This window comes from Dufourea novaeangliae, unplaced genomic scaffold (genome assembly GCF_001272555.1).
Source record: "Dufourea novaeangliae isolate 0120121106 unplaced genomic scaffold, ASM127255v1 scaffold8, whole genome shotgun sequence".
Classification (NCBI taxonomy): domain Eukaryota; kingdom Metazoa; phylum Arthropoda; class Insecta; order Hymenoptera; family Halictidae; genus Dufourea; species Dufourea novaeangliae.
Genome location: NW_015373923.1, coordinates 3,585,390 through 3,604,832, shown reverse-complemented (window position 1 = coordinate 3,604,832; position 19,443 = coordinate 3,585,390). Strand labels below are relative to the sequence as shown.

Below are 19,443 nucleotides of genomic sequence, written 5' to 3'. Positions count from 1 at the left end.
CAGACGGTGTCTGCATTTACACGCGAATCTCATCGATGACTAGTATCGAAAGAAAATGTTACTTTACTATCACGCATACTGCGCAATGACGGTAAATCAATCAGTCTGTGGTATACCATTTTTGTTCACGTTCATTTGCGTGCTGATACCAGGCCTGGATTAAGATGCTTCGTGGCCAATATCAGATTTTCGGGGGCCCCTTAGTTAAAAAGCAGGGGGGAGGGGGGTTTGTAATACAGCAGAGCCAAATACTTCAAATTTTAAATCTTCGAAAATTGAAATTTATTTTAAATAAAATTAAATAACATCTAATAACGAAATGGAAGGTTCAGAACGGGGCCCCCCTGGAGCGTGGGGCCCGGGGTTACAACCCCCCCTAGACCCCCCTTGATCCAGCGCTAGCTAAAAAACGACAATGAAACTAAATTCGAAGTTTCCGTTTTTGAACATTTCTAAAACTTTGTCTGACACGCGCACAGTAAATAGCGATGCGAATACAATCGAATATAATTCGAGTACTTACGCGATATCTTAGTTTAACTTTAATGAAAACAACGTTCCCTGGCTTGACTCGAATGGAAATAGTACACTGAGATCCAGATGTCGTCGTTATAAATCGTATATGTATAAAGAGAGATTTCTCTTTTTCTGTCTTTCGTCCGTTTCCATAAATCTCTAAGTCGACTATACTTCACGATATATACAACACATGTGAAAATATTTCGATTTGGTCTCTTCAAATCTTTGTTCTATCGCTCTTCAGGTCTGTTTTAGGCTAATCGAACGGTCTATTACGCGTGGTCCGTGGTTCTGCAACTATTATAATGAAAATATCAATTTTTTCTTTTTATAAAATTCATAGCGTTCGAGTAGGTTTAAGTACAGATTGTGAAAATTTTTCCTTCGGTGTATCCGTTGTTTCGCCAATTTCCGAATATCATGGGAGTCAGCCGCGTGGTTGGAAAGAATTTTTCAGTTTGTTTATCATAGCTTGGACCACAGCGAGGTTATAGGATTAGACATTTCATCAAATGTATTTTTTCGGCCTACTTTTCTGTCGCCGCATATCCATTTTAGTGTCACTACCTACTGCAGATTCACTGTTCTCATAGCGTAGAGCTCGCTAAAATCCACAGGCTTTTTAAGGTGTCGGTATTACAGTTTAAGTGAGCCACCTATAAGATGATAAGTCTATTCTTATACCTCGTCGGTGCTTGGACCATTCGGTCGACATCTTTCGATTTAAACGGACGTGGAATCGTCGGAGTCGGTGCCATCCGATTCATCGTCCCCGTATAATCCGCGAATATCTCCGTCGTTCCAATTGTTCTCCACCTTCACCTCGTACCTGTTCTCTCGTACAGCGTTGTCCGATGGTACGATCCTCACGTACGTGTTCTTCATGTTTTTCAAATCCGTCTGTACGGTCATGTTCCTTACCATTCTGTCGCCGCTGCTGGCCGACTTCGAGCGTATTTTCCCCGAGGTTTTTCCGTCCTCCACCGACTCCAACGAACTTTTCCTTCGACTGTTCTTTCTGTTAGCCTTCTCTTTGTTCAGGGTAGTTTTCCTTCCGACCTTCGGACTCTCGTTCTCCAAGTATTTCTTGATCCACTTCGGAGTCTCATTCGAGTAACAGGATTTCTTCGCGTATTTCGGACTGGCAAGTATCATGGGCACATCAGTCTCGATCACCGTCGTGATCACCTGCTCGTTCTCGTCGAAATTGCTCTCAAGATATTTCTTCTTCGGTATCGCGGACACGCTTATCTTACCTGCAAACGGCGAACACTCGTCAGTGGTCTCGTAAGTGTACGCGTAATGCTTCTGAATGTGTTTCGGTTCGTCGGTGATGTCCACGACCGTCTCCGAGTTCGACATTTCGTTCCTCCGGTTCTCCTCTTTCTCGTCTCTCCTGAATCGTTCAAGTGCCTCCTCGAACAGATGTTTCGGCGATTTTCGGCCAAAATCAAGAGGTTTGATCGGAGAGATGATGCTTTGCCTTAGGTTGCCCGTGATGCTGTGCCTTTGTCTTGTGGGCGGATCGAGTAGACGACGTAGGCTCGAGTTTCGTATCTCTGGCACCGACATCCTCTCCCTGGACTGTATCGGCGGTGGGACCGATGAAAATTTGTTGCTCTTCATAGACGTCGCCGAGTTGATTTTCTTGCTCAGAAGAAGAAGCTCGGATGACAAGAGCTGTCGTTCGGATGCCGGCAATATCGGAGTGGTGCTCGCCACTAGTACGCTCTCGAGGCCTTCTCTCGTCGGGCTTTTAAGTTTGCTCGCTGTGGGTATCCCGGTTATTTCATCGATCTTCGGCTGTTGATGTTCGCTGATCGGCGAACTCGCGATTGGCAGTAATTTCGATCTGGTCATGTCCTGGTTCCGAGTCAGCTGGCTGTCCAAGCTGAACCGTTGCTTCGGCGTACCGGCGATCAATCGAAGATCGTTCTGCGTCTCGAGTTCCGGGATGGAGAATCGGTCGCGGTTGAATTTGGTCGCGGAGGACTCCTTGAAGCTGCGGAATTTACCGCCGAAGTCTAGCTGCGATAGACGGTCCCTCTGGCTGGCGTGTATGGCCGGGGAGAATCTCTTGTGTTTGACGGGCGGCGGGGAGGGCGAATGGAATACCATCGTGGGCAGATTAACCTCTTTTCCGGAGCTCAGACATGGATGGGACAGTCTTTGTTGGCCACGACCTGGATGATAGTCACCGGTGACCAGTGTCGGTTGAGAGAGACGTTCGCGTTTACCCGTGGCGTCGTGTCGAAGGGTGAATCGTCGCACGTCTGGCTGGGAGAGTCTCGGGGAACTTTGATCCATCGTCAAGCTTCCCCTCGAGCTACCACCGAAGCCTTGCACGCTTCGCGCAGATAGCCTCTCCTCGTTGATGCTGTTGTCACCCGACGCTGCTCTGAGACTGGTGTAGGACAGCCTGGTGCCGCGGTTCACACCGGCGAAATTGATGCCGCTGAAGCTCGAGTTCAAAGTCGGTTGAGACATTCGAATGCGGCGATCCGATGAACCGCCACCGGCGGATCTTCTATCGTAGGATATCAACAGGGTCGGCAGATTCGGCTGGGAGTAACGGCTGCGTTGGCTGGCGGGCGAGTAACTCGGTGGACAGGGTGTAGTCGAGTGGGTACCCTCGTACGTCGCCGAGTCCTGTGACTCGATGCTGGATTGCGACTGAGGCGGCGGTTTCACCGGTGTGATGTGAAGATTCGGGTGCGAGAGCCGGTTCTTGCGACCCTGACTCGGTTTCTTCAAATGGTCGATCAGGTTTGGCTGCGAGAGGCGAATGTAAGGGGTAGGTGGGCGGTTCAGGTACCAGAGGTCCCGTCGGGAATACGGCTCGCATCAGAGGGTGCCCTCCTCTCTTAAACGACGTATGAAAACTGGTCGGACGTCCTCGAAGAACGAGGGTAGATCCAACTCCGCGGCCCGAGCGATACCGCCGTCTTTGCACTCCAGCCAGTAGGTATCCATCAAGCCTTTACCCTGACCGAGTAAATATCTTTAATATTCTTTCCCGTCCTCCCCTATTACTAACGACTGTCACCATATACTGTAGATAGGGTAGATTTTTTTTTGTTTACCTTGACGTCCACCAAACCACGATGCACGATCTTAAATCCTCCTACGGCGTCCAAAGCCTTCTTCATCTCCAGGCTGATATGGATTCGTAGAGCTACGGGCGGAACAAAGATCGATTAGAAGAGTACTCGCGATTCCGAGAACGAATAGTGAGAGTACAAAGAGATGGAGCACCTTCTCCGGTAGACTCCATGCGACTGGCCGTGTTCACGGTGTCCCCGAAGAGACAGTAACGGGGCATTTTGCTTCCGACGATTCCGGCGACAACCGGTCCCGTGTGTGCTCCGCTACGTATTTGAAGCCGTTCCCCGGGTCTCTTTGGTACTTGGAAGACCGACGATGCTGCAAGGAGGTCGAGCGCCATCGTCGCTATCTCAGAGACGTGTTTGTCACCTGGAATATTATACACGCATCGCTCTACACCCATTTAGGAACAATCCAAACACCGAAGAAGGTTTTACCATTCCTGACTGGCAAGCCAGAGGCGACCATGTACGAGTCGCCGATGGTCTCGACTTTGTACACGTCGTAGCATTCGATGCGGGCGTCGAAGAGCTTGTAGATCGAATTCAGGAACGTCACCACCTGTATGAAAGTGTACACACACACACACGTGATGATTTCATGTATGAACGGACGTATAGCTGCTTCAAAGATACAGCGTTAGCCATAAATCTGACCGATCCTAAAGTTTATGTTTCGGTAGCCTAATCCTGTCACTCGATACCCTTGAGTTTTAAAAACTGTGCTCGACCATCGTTCAGGGGCGTAAGACGTCAATTTCGGATCGGTTTTTCCATTTTAATGTAATTAAACAAGTTCTTATAGCGTACTAATTTCAGATTTAAAATACTTCCGGCCCTTTTATTCTTGATGAAAGCTTACGAAAACGTTTTCTTTCAAATCTTCCAGTCTTTTTGGTTTTATTCCTTGGCACCCCATAGCTGGAAATAACGTACGACCCTGAGTGCGTTGGGACACAATGGGCCCCCGATGATCGAGTACTAATGGTTATATTTTTGAAGCTGTTATACATATGTGGTTTCTTTTCGATTCTGTAACGAAATAGTTGTACTTCGAGGGGCGTGTTCTCGGCAGCGATCTCGGTGAATCCAACGATGTCGCTGAAGTAGACGGTTACCGCTTCGTAGAACTCGGCTGGCACCTGTGAAACGGGGAAAGACGAACATTTGCAGATCGTTGAACAAGCACAAATACAAATGGAATACTCGTCGAGGTATATACCTGTTGAGTTTGCTTCAATTGTTGCGCAACGCTGGGCGGCAACATTTGAAAAAGTAACGTGTCACTTTTTCCCTTTTCCTGTTTCAGTTCCCTTGCTTTCTGGGCCAAGTTCGCCGCGTACATCTACGAAAAGATCTATCGTGAACATCGAGATCGGCCGACAGGACGACGATAAACCTCTCTTCGGATACGACTAAGCGAATTATCGAATAGAAGAGGAACACGTATGCTCTAATTCGGACAATTATCCACGAGGCTTGTTTCACTTACCTGGATAGTAGCCACCGCGTTGCGTACCAATATTATAATAATAGGGGACACGACCAATACCAGGACAACTATCGCTATTCCAGCGACTTCTTTGTTGCTTGCGTCTTGCAATGTGGAGTTTATGGGGATCTCTGTGGCAGTTCCGTTACGAAAATTTACCTTATCATGTGACGTAATTCACGTTGTAGTTTCCGCAGCTCGTCCACGTAAGTGGCCATCGAATCGAAATAAGCTATCGCATCGTCCACGCTCGGTTCCCGTTTCTGATTCTTCAGGATCTCGTCCCTTCTACGGATGTGGAATAAATTTCGTTCAGACGGTAATATACATACGATTCGATTTCGATCGGTTCGGGACCGGGATTACAGGGTGTAACAAAAACGTTGGAGAACCCGGAAATGGGAGACTCATGGGGTGATTTAAAACAAGTTTTTCTTTAGCAAAAATATTATCCGAGGCTTTGTTAACGAGATATTAACGAAAAACTTCCGACCAATCAGAGCGCGAGTTTGCCAGCCGAGTTCCCGCGGTAATGTAGGCTACCAATCGCAACGCGTATACAACGTTACCGCGGGAACTCAGCTGGCAGACTCGCGCTCTGATTGATCGGGGTTTTTCGTTAATATCTCGTTAACAAAGCGTCAGAAAACATTTTTTCAAGGTCCTCCAACATTTTTGTTACACCCTGTATACGGTCGATAAAACTCAGTCGCGTTCCTCGCGTACCTAGACTTAATCCGGCCGTAATCGGGCATAGTGCGGGTAAGCTCCGCGTAAAAGTGTTTGAGGGAAGGCACGTATGTGAGGGACCCGGTGAGGAGATCACGTCCAAGAGCCTCGTGGCGTACGTAGCTGACGTAATTGTCCCCCACAAGGATTCCACGACCGAAGTAATTGATTCCGTACACGGAAGCAATACCGAGGCTCTCGATGCTCCGCAGCAAATTTTTAAACGCTATCAAATACCTGAAACGGAGATCGCATTGTCATCACGGGGAAAATTTCTGCACTGCTGTCTTGCAATTTATCACACGCTCGGTACTTGCATAGGGTAAATGTCCCGATTACTGCCAGTGTTCCTAATACTGTCACTTTATTTATTTCACGAAACGTATAAAGAATTGTGTGCGAAATATTTTATTATTAAAAGTTACGCCTTTAATCTTAAGGTGACAGTAATTGGGACGTCTATCCTACACGTCTCTTGCTTTTTCCTTGTTCAACGAGAGAAAACGAAATGTGTATCGAAGCGAAATGTTCCGATTCGAGAAGTTTCTTCCGTGGTGTAGTGTGCGATGGATAAATCTTTGCTTCATTCTTGGCTCGACGAACAGTGCAAGAACAGTTTTCTACCAAGGGGTTACCTCCAAACGCCGCTGTTGTCAGTTTCCTTGATCTGATTAGTCAAGTGGTCCAGCATCGCCGCGTTCACGCTCGTGTACCAGGCCATCACTTCGGTGATGCTGCTCTCCTCCGAGCTGATCTTCTGCCTGGAGAAACGAGAAAGAAACTTTGCACTCTTCGAGCCATAATAGACGGGATTCCCTGATGTTTGCACCGGAAGCCTTCGACTCCATTTCTCCATTAACTATTTCAGATTCAGTTACCCGTTGGAAATACTTTATTCGATCGATCGTCAGCAACACGAACACGAATGAAAAAAGGACGGACATGTTTTTTCATCCTTTCGGATTCGACTGCCCCTTAGGGCGATCGCACAAAAAAGAAAAAGGGTCTGTACGGGGGTTCGGGAGAAAGTTTAGCTAATCGTTTTATCGAACTAACTTTCAGACGGAGACCGACGATAGTTCGTAGAGCGACAAAGAGAGATCGAGCCGACGGTGGAGTCGGAGGGACGGAGACGGACAGAGGGGTCTAAAAATATTGTCTACTGCTCCAAATGGTCGGTCACGCGGTCATGTGTGACAACCGCATATCCATTGCTCGTAAAGGTGGTTCGACAGAGAAGCCTGTGGAGCGACAGAGAGAGAGAGAACAAAAAGCGGTACGATATCTTTGAGGGCATATTCCGTTGATACAAACAGGTACTCCTACAATCTGACACACCATCCACATAATCTAGCAAAACGACTGCTTGAAGAACCCACGGACAGACTGAAACGCTTCAAACCGCTGGACAATATGGGAAGAATTTCTACAGCGATTCATCAATTAATCAAAGACTTCCTTATTGTTATAATTTACCAGATGGCAACTGAACGTGGGAATTATTTTAAAAACAAAATATTTCGTTGAGGCTTCTCGTCAGAGATGAGCAAACTAATTATCTAGATAAAAAGTTTCGAATAACGAATAAAAGATAAGAAAAAAATGTTTCGTCATTTTTAATAGTTTAAACGTGGAAATTTCAATTTTTATAATAAAATAATACTTCTTTATGAATGGATCGACATTTGTTGAACAATTATTTAATTTTATTAACTGTTTAAAACTCGGAACGACACCCTTTTATACTACTGCTTTTCACGGTGTATTATTCGCATAAAATTCTGCCCAACTCTGCCTCTCGTACGTGTGCAACGCGTCCACGTTTTATGACACTGATCCCGCGCGTGGGATGGGAAGGGAACTCCCTCCGAAACTCTGCGAGGCAAGAAAAATGAGTACATACGAATACGCAGCAGCAGCGGAAGAACATTCGCGTTGCCCTCCTGTGGAGGAGCGTTATCGAGTCCAATCAACCAGGCCCACCCCATACCGAATACACGACACGATGTGTATCAATGGTTATCAGGATAAACAGTCGTATGCCAAATATTTTCATTTTGGATGTATTATCGTTTAAAGTTCCGAACGTCAATTTATCTTATTAGCAATGTCTGTTTGTGTTATTTTTACGATACTAATAGGCTTCACTTTGCATAATATTCTTTTGTGCATTGCGTTGATTTTTGTTTAAGTACAAGTTACATGTATAATTTTATGTATAAGTTTAATTCTAACAGTGCAAGAGATTGCGAACTCACGTTCTAGAAAAAAATTAATCATACAAGTGCCTGGTACTATTGTGAAATTAGCCAAACAACGCTATTCAATTCGGTAAATAGTAGAAAAAATAATAGTTTATTTATTGAATAATTATTGAAAAATAGTAACATTCTAATATCGATAGTGTTTGTGTCCAGACACTTATGGATGGTGTACCCTCGTGAGCAAACTCTGTTTCGGCTAGGGAAAGACCATCTATCACTTGGTCTCGTAGTTATTGAAATTTATGCGAAATTAACAATCGATTTAACATTTATTTCAGTACTTGAAATATATTTACCAAGTGGTAGGAGGCCTTTATCTTACGCCACTTTTTCCCCTACAGCAAGTCGAGTTTGCTCGCGGGTGTACATATAGTATACGTAATAGTTGCTTCGACTTCCGGTACTTCGTTTAATTGTCCTGTTGTACACCGTCGTTACGCGAAGTGCCCCACGTAAAACGAATCTCATTAGACCATTAATTGGCCGAAATGAAACGAGCCCGCGGTCATAGGGACTCGTTAGAACGTTGGAAAATAATCACGTATACGACCACGCTAATTAATTCAGTTACCGACCCCTGATCGATCGTATTCCAGAAGATTAATAGAACATCGGGAACCGAACGGTGCTGGTGGTGATGGCGTTATTTCATCCCCTACGAGGCCGAGTTAATACCCGTCTATCTCTTCGCAATCTTCCCCCCTCCCCTCGTTCGTCCATCCACTTTGTCAGCCAAGGATAATATCTCGAGGATCGAAGACGAAGAGAGGATTGTTAGCAGCTTGTTACCGGTGCCCCCGCTGACAGAAACACGTCCCATTCACTGACGTGTGCTGCCGTAATGGCCAACGTGAAAAAACTATCAGGCCAGCGTATCGTTCGATCGATGGAGAGAATTTCACTCCAGAGAAACTTCGGACGAGGTCCCTGTACTCTTCCGTTTCACATTTCAATTCTCGATTTTACCGATCAATTGCTTCGTGAAAACGGGGAGATTCGAATCGTCCATAAATGTTCTTAAACCCCCGTTCCCCAACGGTGGTCTTGATTATCACGTTCCAACACTGATTCACGTGGACGAGAATTTCGACGGGAGGATCCGGTCTGAATTATCCGTATGCATAGGTATGCCGATGCTTCGTCAGCGTGTGTATCGATTTATCGGGTATACGTGCTCCCGTGGCCAAGGTAGTAGCAAGCTGTTTTCAGTTCGACCAAATGAAAAACGTGCCTTCCGCAAATATTCCCGTTCAGGGGGCAACATTAATATTATTCCGTCGCGTTTTCCATCTCCTCCCCGACTGGCAAAACGTGAATCGGCATCCGAACTGTCGTCGATTTTCTTCCTTTTTTTTTTTTTTGTTTCACGCGTCGACGGAATTGGGTCGCGTACGGGCTTCCGTTTCGTGTTTGCTCCAGCTCGGGGATGCAATCGAATGATTTTCGACAGGTGACCACAACTACCACCACCACCATCACAACGTCGTTCACACGTTTTTATTTTCCTATCTCTTCTCTCGTTGCATCGCGTCGTGTTATCGATCTCGGGGATACCGGGCCCCGGTGACGTATTTTTATAATCGATCGATATCGCGAGAAGACGAATACGGCGCTATTATAAAAGCACGCATCGCTTCGACGCCCGTGTATATGTATATGTATTATATGAATGTAACGCGTGTATAACCAACTGCCGCCGCGTCTTTTGGTTGTTTACTTCGTAATTAGCAATAATTAGATTCGTGACATCAGTTACCCTGAGGCACGTGTTACACCGGAATGTTCCCCGATATACAGGGTGTCTGAAAATAAGTGGAAGTCCTTAAAAGGGGTGGTTTCTGGGGTGATTTGAAACAACCTTTTCCTTACCGAAAATGTTCTCCGAAGCTTTGTTAACGAGATATTAACGAAAGAACCCCGACCAATCGGAGCCCTGGTCTGTCCACCGAGTTCCCGCCGGAGACCTGCGCTCCGATTGGTCAGGGGTTCTTTCGTTAATATCTCGTTAACAAAGCGTCGGAGAACTTTTTCGCTAAGGAAAAAGTTGTTTCAAATCACCCCAGAAACCACGCCTTTCAAGGACTTACAAACTATTTTGGGACACCCTGTAGAGACCTATTCGACGTGGGCACTCGCGCGTTTTTTTTCTCACTCTCTTTGTGCTTTTTTCCTGTGTTTTATTTCTGTGTAAACACGCGATATTAACGACGATATTGCCGTCCCTTTTGACGCACCTCGACCGTGTTATAGTTTTCGCTGTGGGCGACTAGCTTTCGGCTTTAAGAAGGTTCACGAGGATTTTCCATCGATCGTGAATTAGGATAGACCAGGCGATCGTTTAATAAGTAGGACAATTTCACGTAAAAAAATAAGAGGATTTTATGTTCTCAGATCGTTCGGTTCGGCAAACAAAGGAGTCGATTGCAAGAAGGAGACCTCGTCCATGTTAATCGAAGGGGAAAAAAGCTCGCGGAAAAGAAGAATTCCTCTCGCCTCGAGGCTGAATGGAAATTCAACAAGTGTCGGAACGAGGCCTCGAGGGCTCGAGGGAATAGAGGCCGCGACCGTAACTTTCCGTGCCGACGTTCCTCCGACTGTAGGGTGGCGTTACAATTACTCGGCCGCGTAAACATACCGCGTTTCCGATATTTTTCCAACCGAACCCTCGTGCCTTCGTTCCTTTTCTTCGAACTAATGTGTGCTCCGATAATTCGAGCTAATAGCGGCGAGACTCGTGTCTCGTTGCACGTTCGATGAATCGTATACAAAATTTTCGCATGCTCGAAGCTAAAAACAAAAAGGAAATAAAAATGAAAAATAAGAAAAATTCGTAGATCGTGTGCGTTACGAAAGTTTCACAGGGCGATCAAAGTGGAAACCGTCAGTCACATGAGGCATACTCTGACGTCATTAACGTGTGAACCACGTGGAGTCTGTGTGGTATCCCCCTGGGGCTTAAAGAGGGGAACCCCGAGTGTGTATTCGTCGATCGATTCGTTACCTGAAATCCTCGAGGCGTGCTTGGAAGGCCTCTTTGCTGACCACGTCATAGGTTTGCGTCTTGCTCTCGTCCCTCGGCACAGAGACCAGGGGCCACGTAGTCATGTTGTGAAGAGCCTGATCGGTTATGGCGAACCTCTGCGTCAAGTTCGACCTTCAACGGAGTGCAAGAGACCATGGGATAATTAGTTCCGCGTCGATAAATTGGTAGAGGAGACACTACTTATTTGGTCGTTTTTTTTTTCGCCTCTCTGTGTTCAGAAATGACGCATTCATCCGAGGCCGGCCGGAGGATTTTTACCCCTTTGCACTCCTAATTCTTTTCTATGTTTGTTTCCAGTAACTCCTTGGTATTTTAGGTGTCTCATTTTAAATGTACTTATGTAATTACAAAAGACAGTTAGTTGATAGGAAACAATTTAAATAAATTTCTTTTTTTACTAATTATATTGATGATACCATTGGAACTTTGCTAAAAATGTCGAGTGTCACACTCGACAAAGGAGTTCAAAGGGTTAAAGGGATCTGTTTCTCGATCGAAATTTCACCGATGTTCCGTAAAAAGCGTTCGAATCACGGGTCCGTACGGTGGACCGTGTCGTAAATGGAAAGAAATGGTCGGACGCGTCGCGTTTCGTTGATTTCACGAGGGCGTCAGACGATTGTTGTATTCGTAAGGATTTTCGTGAGGATCGCTGGTCCAATTGAATCGAGAGATCCGATCTCGTATTCCGCGAGGCGACCCTTTCCCTGAAATACTAGTAGGGAGAGGAAGTGTATTGGGGTTCGAGCGCGGTTTGATTAGAGAAACGGTTTCCCCTCCCTAGGCGACGCCCATTTGTTTTCATTGTCTTAGAACACGGTAAAGGGTTCTTTTTCTGTTTCAAATAATGCCGTCGTCGCCTAGTCACGTGTAGGTATATACAGGATGTCCCGAAATAGTTGATCCTTGAAGCTGGTGATTCCTAAGGTGATTTGAAACAACTTTTTCCTTAGCGAAAAAATTCTCCGAGGCTTTGTTAACGAGATATTAACAAAAAAAGCCCTACCAATCGCGCGTGTCTGCCTGCCGAGCGCCCGCAGTAGCGTTGGCTACGCGCTGCGATTGGTAGGCAACGCTACTGCGGGCGCTCGACGGGCAGACACGTGCTCTGATTGGTCGGGGTTTTTCGTTAATATCTCGTTAACAAAGTTTCGAAGAACTTTTTCGCTAAGGAAAAAGTTGTTTCAAATCACTCCAGGAATCATCAACTTCAAGGACTTACAATTATTTCGGGACACCCTGTATACACCTAGAGAAATCAAGTGATATTCAATCGTCTCGAGAGAACAGTGTAAAATGAACTCGACAATGGGCGGGGAGAAGATCTTACGTATTCGTGGGGGCGAAACGACTAAAGCGAAGCTGCGTGTTCGATGGATACCTGAGGGTGTTGCCGTTGGTGTAAATAAAGAACGCGACCTCGGATCGTTCGAGTTGCATCCGCGTGACCACCTTCCCCAAGTCCGTGGCGATTGTCACCTGGAAACAAGATGATAAAGACGCTGAAATCAATATCAGACGAGTAGACTACGCGACACGATGCATATTAATATCACAGATTTCCTCGTTTCGCGATGGAAACATCCTCCGTTACGCTACAACACACGATAGGTAGTGTTTCTGGACACAGCATGGACCGAGGGGCTTTGCACAGTTAATGGACAAGACCGTTGTCCTCGAGACCCATGAAACTCCCGAGGGGCGATGGAACTAATCTTAAGGGACGAAAGGACAGAGAGTAGACAGGATAGAGTGGACGTGCGAACGCTTCCTGGATATATAACCGTCGAGCGGTCACTCCAACTTCCGAGTAAGTACTTAAATGGCCGTCCATTAGGTGTACTCGTGATGCTTTTGCGTTTCATCCTCGTGGAGTATTCCGATAATTATAGATTATCCCGCGCGACAGCACACGGGACAAGAATGTACTGTTCCCTTTATTCTGTTCTTTTTATATACGTTTCATGTGAGTTTGGAGCAACAGTGTCCAATGGTGTAAATAACGAGACGAAGCAGATGCATTCACGAGTGGTAAGAATAATTCAGATAAAATTGTCTCTCACTATACCGTGTATAACTACTACCAATAATAATTTTTCGATAATGTTCATACCGATCCAGGGTCCACTAGGAGTCGGAAACATCGAGTTAAGGTAACTCACGCGTTTGATGTCGTATCCAGCTGGATACACCACTTTAATTGAAATGATTAATATTTTAAAGTACATCAAAATTCTGAAATGAAAGAAAAATTTATTTCCCTTTAATTTTTAAGAAAAAATGGGAAAGTTCGTCGAACAAACCAAAGGAAAACAAGTGACGTTGACCCTCATAGCAGCATGCGTAGAAGATACATTTTTATAACGTTTCTTTTTCAATAATTTCATCGTTGACCTTGCGATTTTTTTATAGCAATCGACAGTTGAAGCTTTTAAGAATGTCCTCTTAAATTTTCAACGAAATCTGTAACTATTAAAAATTTGCGTGAGCCACCTAAAACGGCGTCATTTTCGTGCGTCTGCCCTGGTGCACGCTTCATCTACTGGAACGGAATTAATCGCGACAGAAGATGTTCCACGAGGGCGTACTAATGGGTACGGACTTCCGTCGCGATTGCTCGCATCATCTATTAAGCCATGTGAAATTTTTCAGAGTCTGACGACTATGAAAACAAAACCGACAAAATTCCCGTAACTGTTTGTTCATCCCTACGGGGCTTGTATCGTGATCGATTCGATTTCGAGGAATCTCAATGTCTTATTTTTCTCCTCGATTTTAATTGCAAAGGGCGTGGCGGAATATCAACGTGATTGGGTGGAAAACTCTCGACGTATTTACCATTGACGGGAAACACCGAGGACGAGGCGACTCGAGACGAGACGAGATGAAATGAGATGAAGACGAGGACGGGGGAATGCGAAGCGTCCATTATTTTCATGAGTCCATTCTTCGTCAAACAAGTAACCCGAGAACGAACAGGCTCTAGGTACTTACTCGTGGCTACTCTCCCCGTTTCGATGAATTTCGATCTCGTCTATTCGGAGCAGCTATTTCGAGGCAACAGGTTCGTCCAATCGCGAACCACTTCGATCCGCCATGGAAATTTTTTCGACCACGAACAAATGGGGAATTAAGGGACGTTAATTCTGTTTGCCCAGTAATTCCCGCACACTTAAGCGACGATCGGCCCTTTGTTGACAGAACGTTAAGTTTCGACGACGACGAGAACGAGGACATAAGCTCGATGTCGATTCTCCAAGTCCAGTCCGACACCAGGCATTGTCCGTTCAGGCTTTGTCAAAAACCAAGCGTTGGCTATTAGCCAGTTTCAGGCGTTGGTTAGCTTATCAGGGCCGTCATAAGCAAGGTTACCAGAAGAATCCCTTACGGCGGAAAAAAAGTGACGTTTCCTTTTCGTTTTCGAGAAAATTAAATTATAAATTCTCCAAAATATTTATAAGCAAATTTGTTTACAACACAGAACAGATGTTTAATAACCTTTTTCTTTTTAATGTAACAACTAATGGATAAAACAAACACATGTAACCTCACAAACCTGGTAAATGCATAAATCGTCATACATGTAATTTTAGGATAATTCCGTAAATTTATGTAATCTAGAAGTACGATTTAAACAGTTTACGGTGCCCTTCTAGGCACCCTCACAGCTCTATGAATGCTTGAATTTAATTGGTAGAACATTTCTTCTGTTTGTGGCCAACGCCTGAACCAATCCAGTCCCAAGTGGAGCTTAATGCACGGTGTCGAACTGTATAACTAAAGTAAGAAACTGTATTTAGTTTTATTCTGTTTCTCCGAGAAAAGACTCGTGTTCCGTTAACCTCTTCGGTTGATTGCAACATATCGTTGTTTTCGAGGTTAGATCATTCCCCAGGAACAATACGATTTCGCGCGAAGAACCATCGTGAAGAACTCGACGCGAAGTGAAACAATACCAAGCCGCCTTTGTCGATGACCAATGTATTGTAGAACGATAGAATTGGTTATTGCCCGAGTATTTGCATCGCGATAGGAAATATCGTGGTCGATCGATGAAAACGTGTCGAACGGGGAATCGAACACGGATCGGCTACACGTGCAACGGCATTAATAACGATGCAAACAATCGAATGTTTCTCTTTTGTCGCGTAGCAATTGTTCAGCCGCCTACTGTTTCTTGTTTGCTTTTTTTTGTTTTCCAACTTCGACTTATTACCCTTTCGATGTGAACCATCGGATAGGTCGTCGACAAAACTCGACAGTCCATTTTAATTCCCCACGAGGAGAGACGACACACTCTTTCGAAATACGTTCTCCCATCGAACGGTCGCCACTCTCGTATACTGCGAGATAACACGATACCTCCTCGAAACGCTGGTTTCAGCGTGGAAATATTTGTTTGCACACACACGCACACACACACACAGTGTTTTCATTTATCCCACGCGATTCCGGTGGAGAGCATCGATTGTAAAACAATCCAGAAAACAGTAATAATAACGGAGAGGAATAAGTGAACATGTACACGAAGAATTCGAATGTAAATAGATAGAAAGCTGAGTTTGGTATCGAGTTCGCCCCAGGATCACAATAAAGATTGTACGTGTTCGTAGGCTAGAGAAAGCGAGTGCCATCCATTAAAGAAGGTATCGAAGTGGAAAATGAAGAACCGAGGTCGGCCAGAAAAGGGCTCCGTCGTTTGATTCAAATTTATCGATAATTTTCATCTACACCGTGCTCGCTTGGGTGAGAGGCGTACCCGCCCTGAAAAGGGAGTAATATCCCGAATAAATTGCCGCCACCAGGGGGAAGTAATGAAACACGCCGCGATGAGAATGAAACCGGTGACCGCGTTAAAAACATCTGTTGCAAGTTGTCGCGTGCATTTCTGCCACTCGTTATTTACGTTGAGTGTACAATTACGCCCCAGAACTGGAATTACCGTTCGTTGCTTCGTGTTCGTATTAGAATTTCCATCGAGACAATGGGAATGTTCCGATCGTAGACGGTTTCGAGATAACCTGTCTGGCTGAAATTCATCGGCGTTCTTACGATACGGACTAATTTAACAGGAAAATTGCTAGATGTAACGGTTAAGAATCTCCCTTCTAGCGTGATGTGCGGGGGATACGCACCCACGATTTAGGTATCCAATTTAACAAACTGCAATTCCGTTCCCCGGTTATCGTCGTCGAGGGGGAGGGGGGGGGGGTCGCGCGTTAAAAATCATAGAGGGAGCCTCGTCGATTCGTTATCGTTGATCTATGCTATGCCGTGTGTGCAGAAACAATCGAAGAAATGGTCAGCCTCGCGAACAAACGGTGGCCGCTCGATCGGGGACGGCTTCGTAGGCGTGGTGAATGTTTACTCGTTCCTTCGTTACTTTTACACAGTTTCGTCGATCGATTTACCACTGAATTATACGGTCCGACCTAATTACACGGCTCGTGTAATTACGCCATCGTTTGCGAAAGGATCTAGCGGGTCGACAGGCGTTTGACAGGCAGGACGATCTTGTTGGATGGAGGGCAAGGGTTCGAAATACTGTTTCGTAAGTGGTTTTGGTTTTCTTGTCGTGGCAGGAATTTTCATTTGAAGAGTATAAATTTCTAGAAAACTTGGAAACTTGGGAACCTGAAAACCTGGAAACCTAGGATCGAGATTTTCCGTTACCTGTGACTCGATGTCGGAGACCTCCTGCCGATAGATCAGAATATCGTGGAGGGTGTTGGCCGTCTGCACTATCAACGCCAAGATCGGTATGAACGGCAGCACCAGCATCTGCAGCAATTGAATCCGACGTCCGCGTCGATGAGCCGGATCGGTGGCTCTTGCCCAACAGGACTTGTGTCGGTGGGCTTTCGTCGCCGAGACATCGTCCGACGACAGACTCCTCACCGAGCTCACTTCCGCCACGCACGAGCCATTACGCGGTGACATGCTGAAATAATTTCACAGTTTCATGTAACTAACATTAGATAAATGCAACTGTCGTTGAGTACCGGTCGGATGCTGCGCAGCATTGCGAAACGACACGGTTGGTTCGTGTGCAGGCGTTGTATGCGTGACACAAGCTTGGCAAGTATTGTAATTAAATTATGCAAGCTATTTTACACTTAATTATATCATCGGGGGGTGGACTATTTACGGTCGACTGCAAAAGCATTCTTTAGCCCGCTGAAAGTTAGAACGGTTCACGTATAGTTCGGGAACTGAAGGCCATGTATCTATCGCACGGCGGACGATTAAACAAGGGAATTTAATGTTTAGCAAAATGTCATATGTGCTTGTGTTTGTCGATAAACTTTGACATTTCGATTGGGGGACATTATTTGAAGTCATCGATTCCCTTCTCGGTTCGCTTGTCCTTTTACTGGATTTATTTCGTATAAGGAAGCAGGTGACTCCAGGTGTTTGCTATGTTACGGTGTAAATTCAATGATAGATGAAAGGCACTGGATACCTCTGCGTAATTCGTGTCATTGATAGACGTATTGCCTACATTCTGCTCCCCGTGAAAGAAAATCACGCTCAACAGGTTGAATAGCATCTCTGATTGTAAAAAGTACGTGTTTCAGAGGCGAATTAGTAGGCCCGTGTCCCCCACACCTTTTCGCTCGTAATTCACAAGAACCTCTTCTTATATCCTCCATTACGAACAGCGACCAAATCAACTGTCTAGATCTTATGGAAACTGTTTGATGCCATAGATAAGTTTGCGTGAAAATCTCACTCTCTTCTTTTTTGTCTCTACAGGCTACAGTGTGTTTTACCGACCAATTAATCGGTAGAATCGGAAGACAAGCTGCGACGTTAAACTTCCGGGGGAAGGAGAGACATTTGTCGCATCTGGCTTCCCCCGTGAACCAGAGCGGCGAATAAAGTGGCATTCGGTGGCGTGCGTTATCGTTCCCCGTGTAGGAGGCAACGAAGTTTCCAGCGTGGCCCAGGACCAAACAATAACCCAACCCTCCACGTATTTTCTTCTGGCCGACTTGCAGAACAGGGAAACAAAGTACCAACCGTGAAATCCGGTTTTCCCTTCCCCTCCTTACGATGAAGGAAACTTCTCCGCCCGACGTTATTGTATCCACGCCGCGTTTACTCTAATTTCCCGTAACAACGATGCGACAACGATCGTCAAGATCCGGATCGAGTAAACTTGCCTCGTGCTGCTTTCACCCAAACGGGGATGGACTCGCCGAGAAAGTCGGAAAAATCGACGGAAGTTTCGTTTTATTGCCAGCATTCTTCTGCTCCATTACGAGAAGGGCGACGAAGCGATGTTGGCAACTTTCTTGATCCGATTTGACAACTGTCCCTAATGGAAATGGAGTAAAGCAAGGACGGACAAGATGCGTTTGCAACGAACACACCGACGAAACCAGCCCTTGGACACACACACACACTTTGTGTTAATGTGAGTGGACACAAGGATTGACACACGATGCCAAAAAATGTTGTATTTATGTCATTTCTTTTAGAGTTATCAAGGTCACCTTCGTTTTTTAAAACAGAACACCTTTTTTTCCGTGACCTTGAATGACCTTGAATAATTATAGTCACTGAATTCCTAATGCAAGGGACTATCATTGTAGGTATTTAAATGAGGGTGATTCCATTTTAAAAAAAGTAGGTGACCTTGATAGAGAGATGGGATGAAACAAGTTACAGACTCCTCTCGATTATCGTCTGGCTTATCCTACACGATTATTGTCCCGGCGCAGACTTCAGTTCGGGACGATAATCAAGAGGAGTCTGTAATTCTTTTCAAGCGTGAAATGGCCATATTCCGTTACTACCCTAAGATGGACCAAAGGGTGGTTATCGTCGGTCCAGCCATCGGAGTAACACGACGCGAGCCGAGAGCACGCGGCAATTAATGAACCACAGGAAGCCGCGGTGCAACTTGTCTCTCTGCTGTTCCATACTTGCGGTAAGAGCCGACGCGCCATTAGATTACGCGTCGGCACTGTATTGGTTTATTGCCGTGTCGTTGCACGCAACATACAGGGTGTCCCCGCGAATACTATACAGTTCGTCTTTTCTTCAACCATTTGAAATACGAGAAAACTGTTGAGACAAAATTGAATGGCACTAGGCGGTTAATTAACGGGCTATAGTTAATTTTCGTTTAACATTATTATTTTAAGAGATATGAAGGTCGACTTTGGTATTGTTTAATGGAATTACATATATTTAAAATAATATGTTTAAAAAAATCCACTATAGCCCGTTAATTAGCCCCCTCCTGCCATTCAATTTTATGCAAACAATTTTCTCGTATTTCAA

At 45.4% G+C, this 19,443-nt stretch overlaps 1 protein-coding gene across 1 annotated transcript in view; it reads right to left on the bottom strand.

Moving 5' to 3' along the window:
• Nucleotides 1-3,086: 3,086 nt before the first annotated feature.
• Nucleotides 3,087-19,443, bottom strand: part of LOC107194847 — an 18,251-nt gene continuing 1,894 nt past the window's right edge. Inside the window, exons 2-14 of the mRNA XM_015584553.1 lie at nucleotides 16,825-17,092; nucleotides 12,533-12,630; nucleotides 11,110-11,262; nucleotides 6,480-6,605; nucleotides 5,842-6,081; nucleotides 5,272-5,403; nucleotides 5,116-5,239; nucleotides 4,846-4,968; nucleotides 4,676-4,765; nucleotides 4,062-4,185; nucleotides 3,775-3,993; nucleotides 3,603-3,694; nucleotides 3,087-3,504 (exon numbers count right to left, since the gene is read on the bottom strand). Coding sequence (XP_015440039.1) covers nucleotides 3,364-3,504; nucleotides 3,603-3,694; nucleotides 3,775-3,993; nucleotides 4,062-4,185; nucleotides 4,676-4,765; nucleotides 4,846-4,968; nucleotides 5,116-5,239; nucleotides 5,272-5,403; nucleotides 5,842-6,081; nucleotides 6,480-6,605; nucleotides 11,110-11,262; nucleotides 12,533-12,630; nucleotides 16,825-17,092 — 1,930 coding nt within the window. The 3' untranslated portion in view covers nucleotides 3,087-3,363. The remainder of the gene's footprint in view (nucleotides 3,505-3,602; nucleotides 3,695-3,774; nucleotides 3,994-4,061; nucleotides 4,186-4,675; nucleotides 4,766-4,845; nucleotides 4,969-5,115; nucleotides 5,240-5,271; nucleotides 5,404-5,841; nucleotides 6,082-6,479; nucleotides 6,606-11,109; nucleotides 11,263-12,532; nucleotides 12,631-16,824; nucleotides 17,093-19,443) is intronic.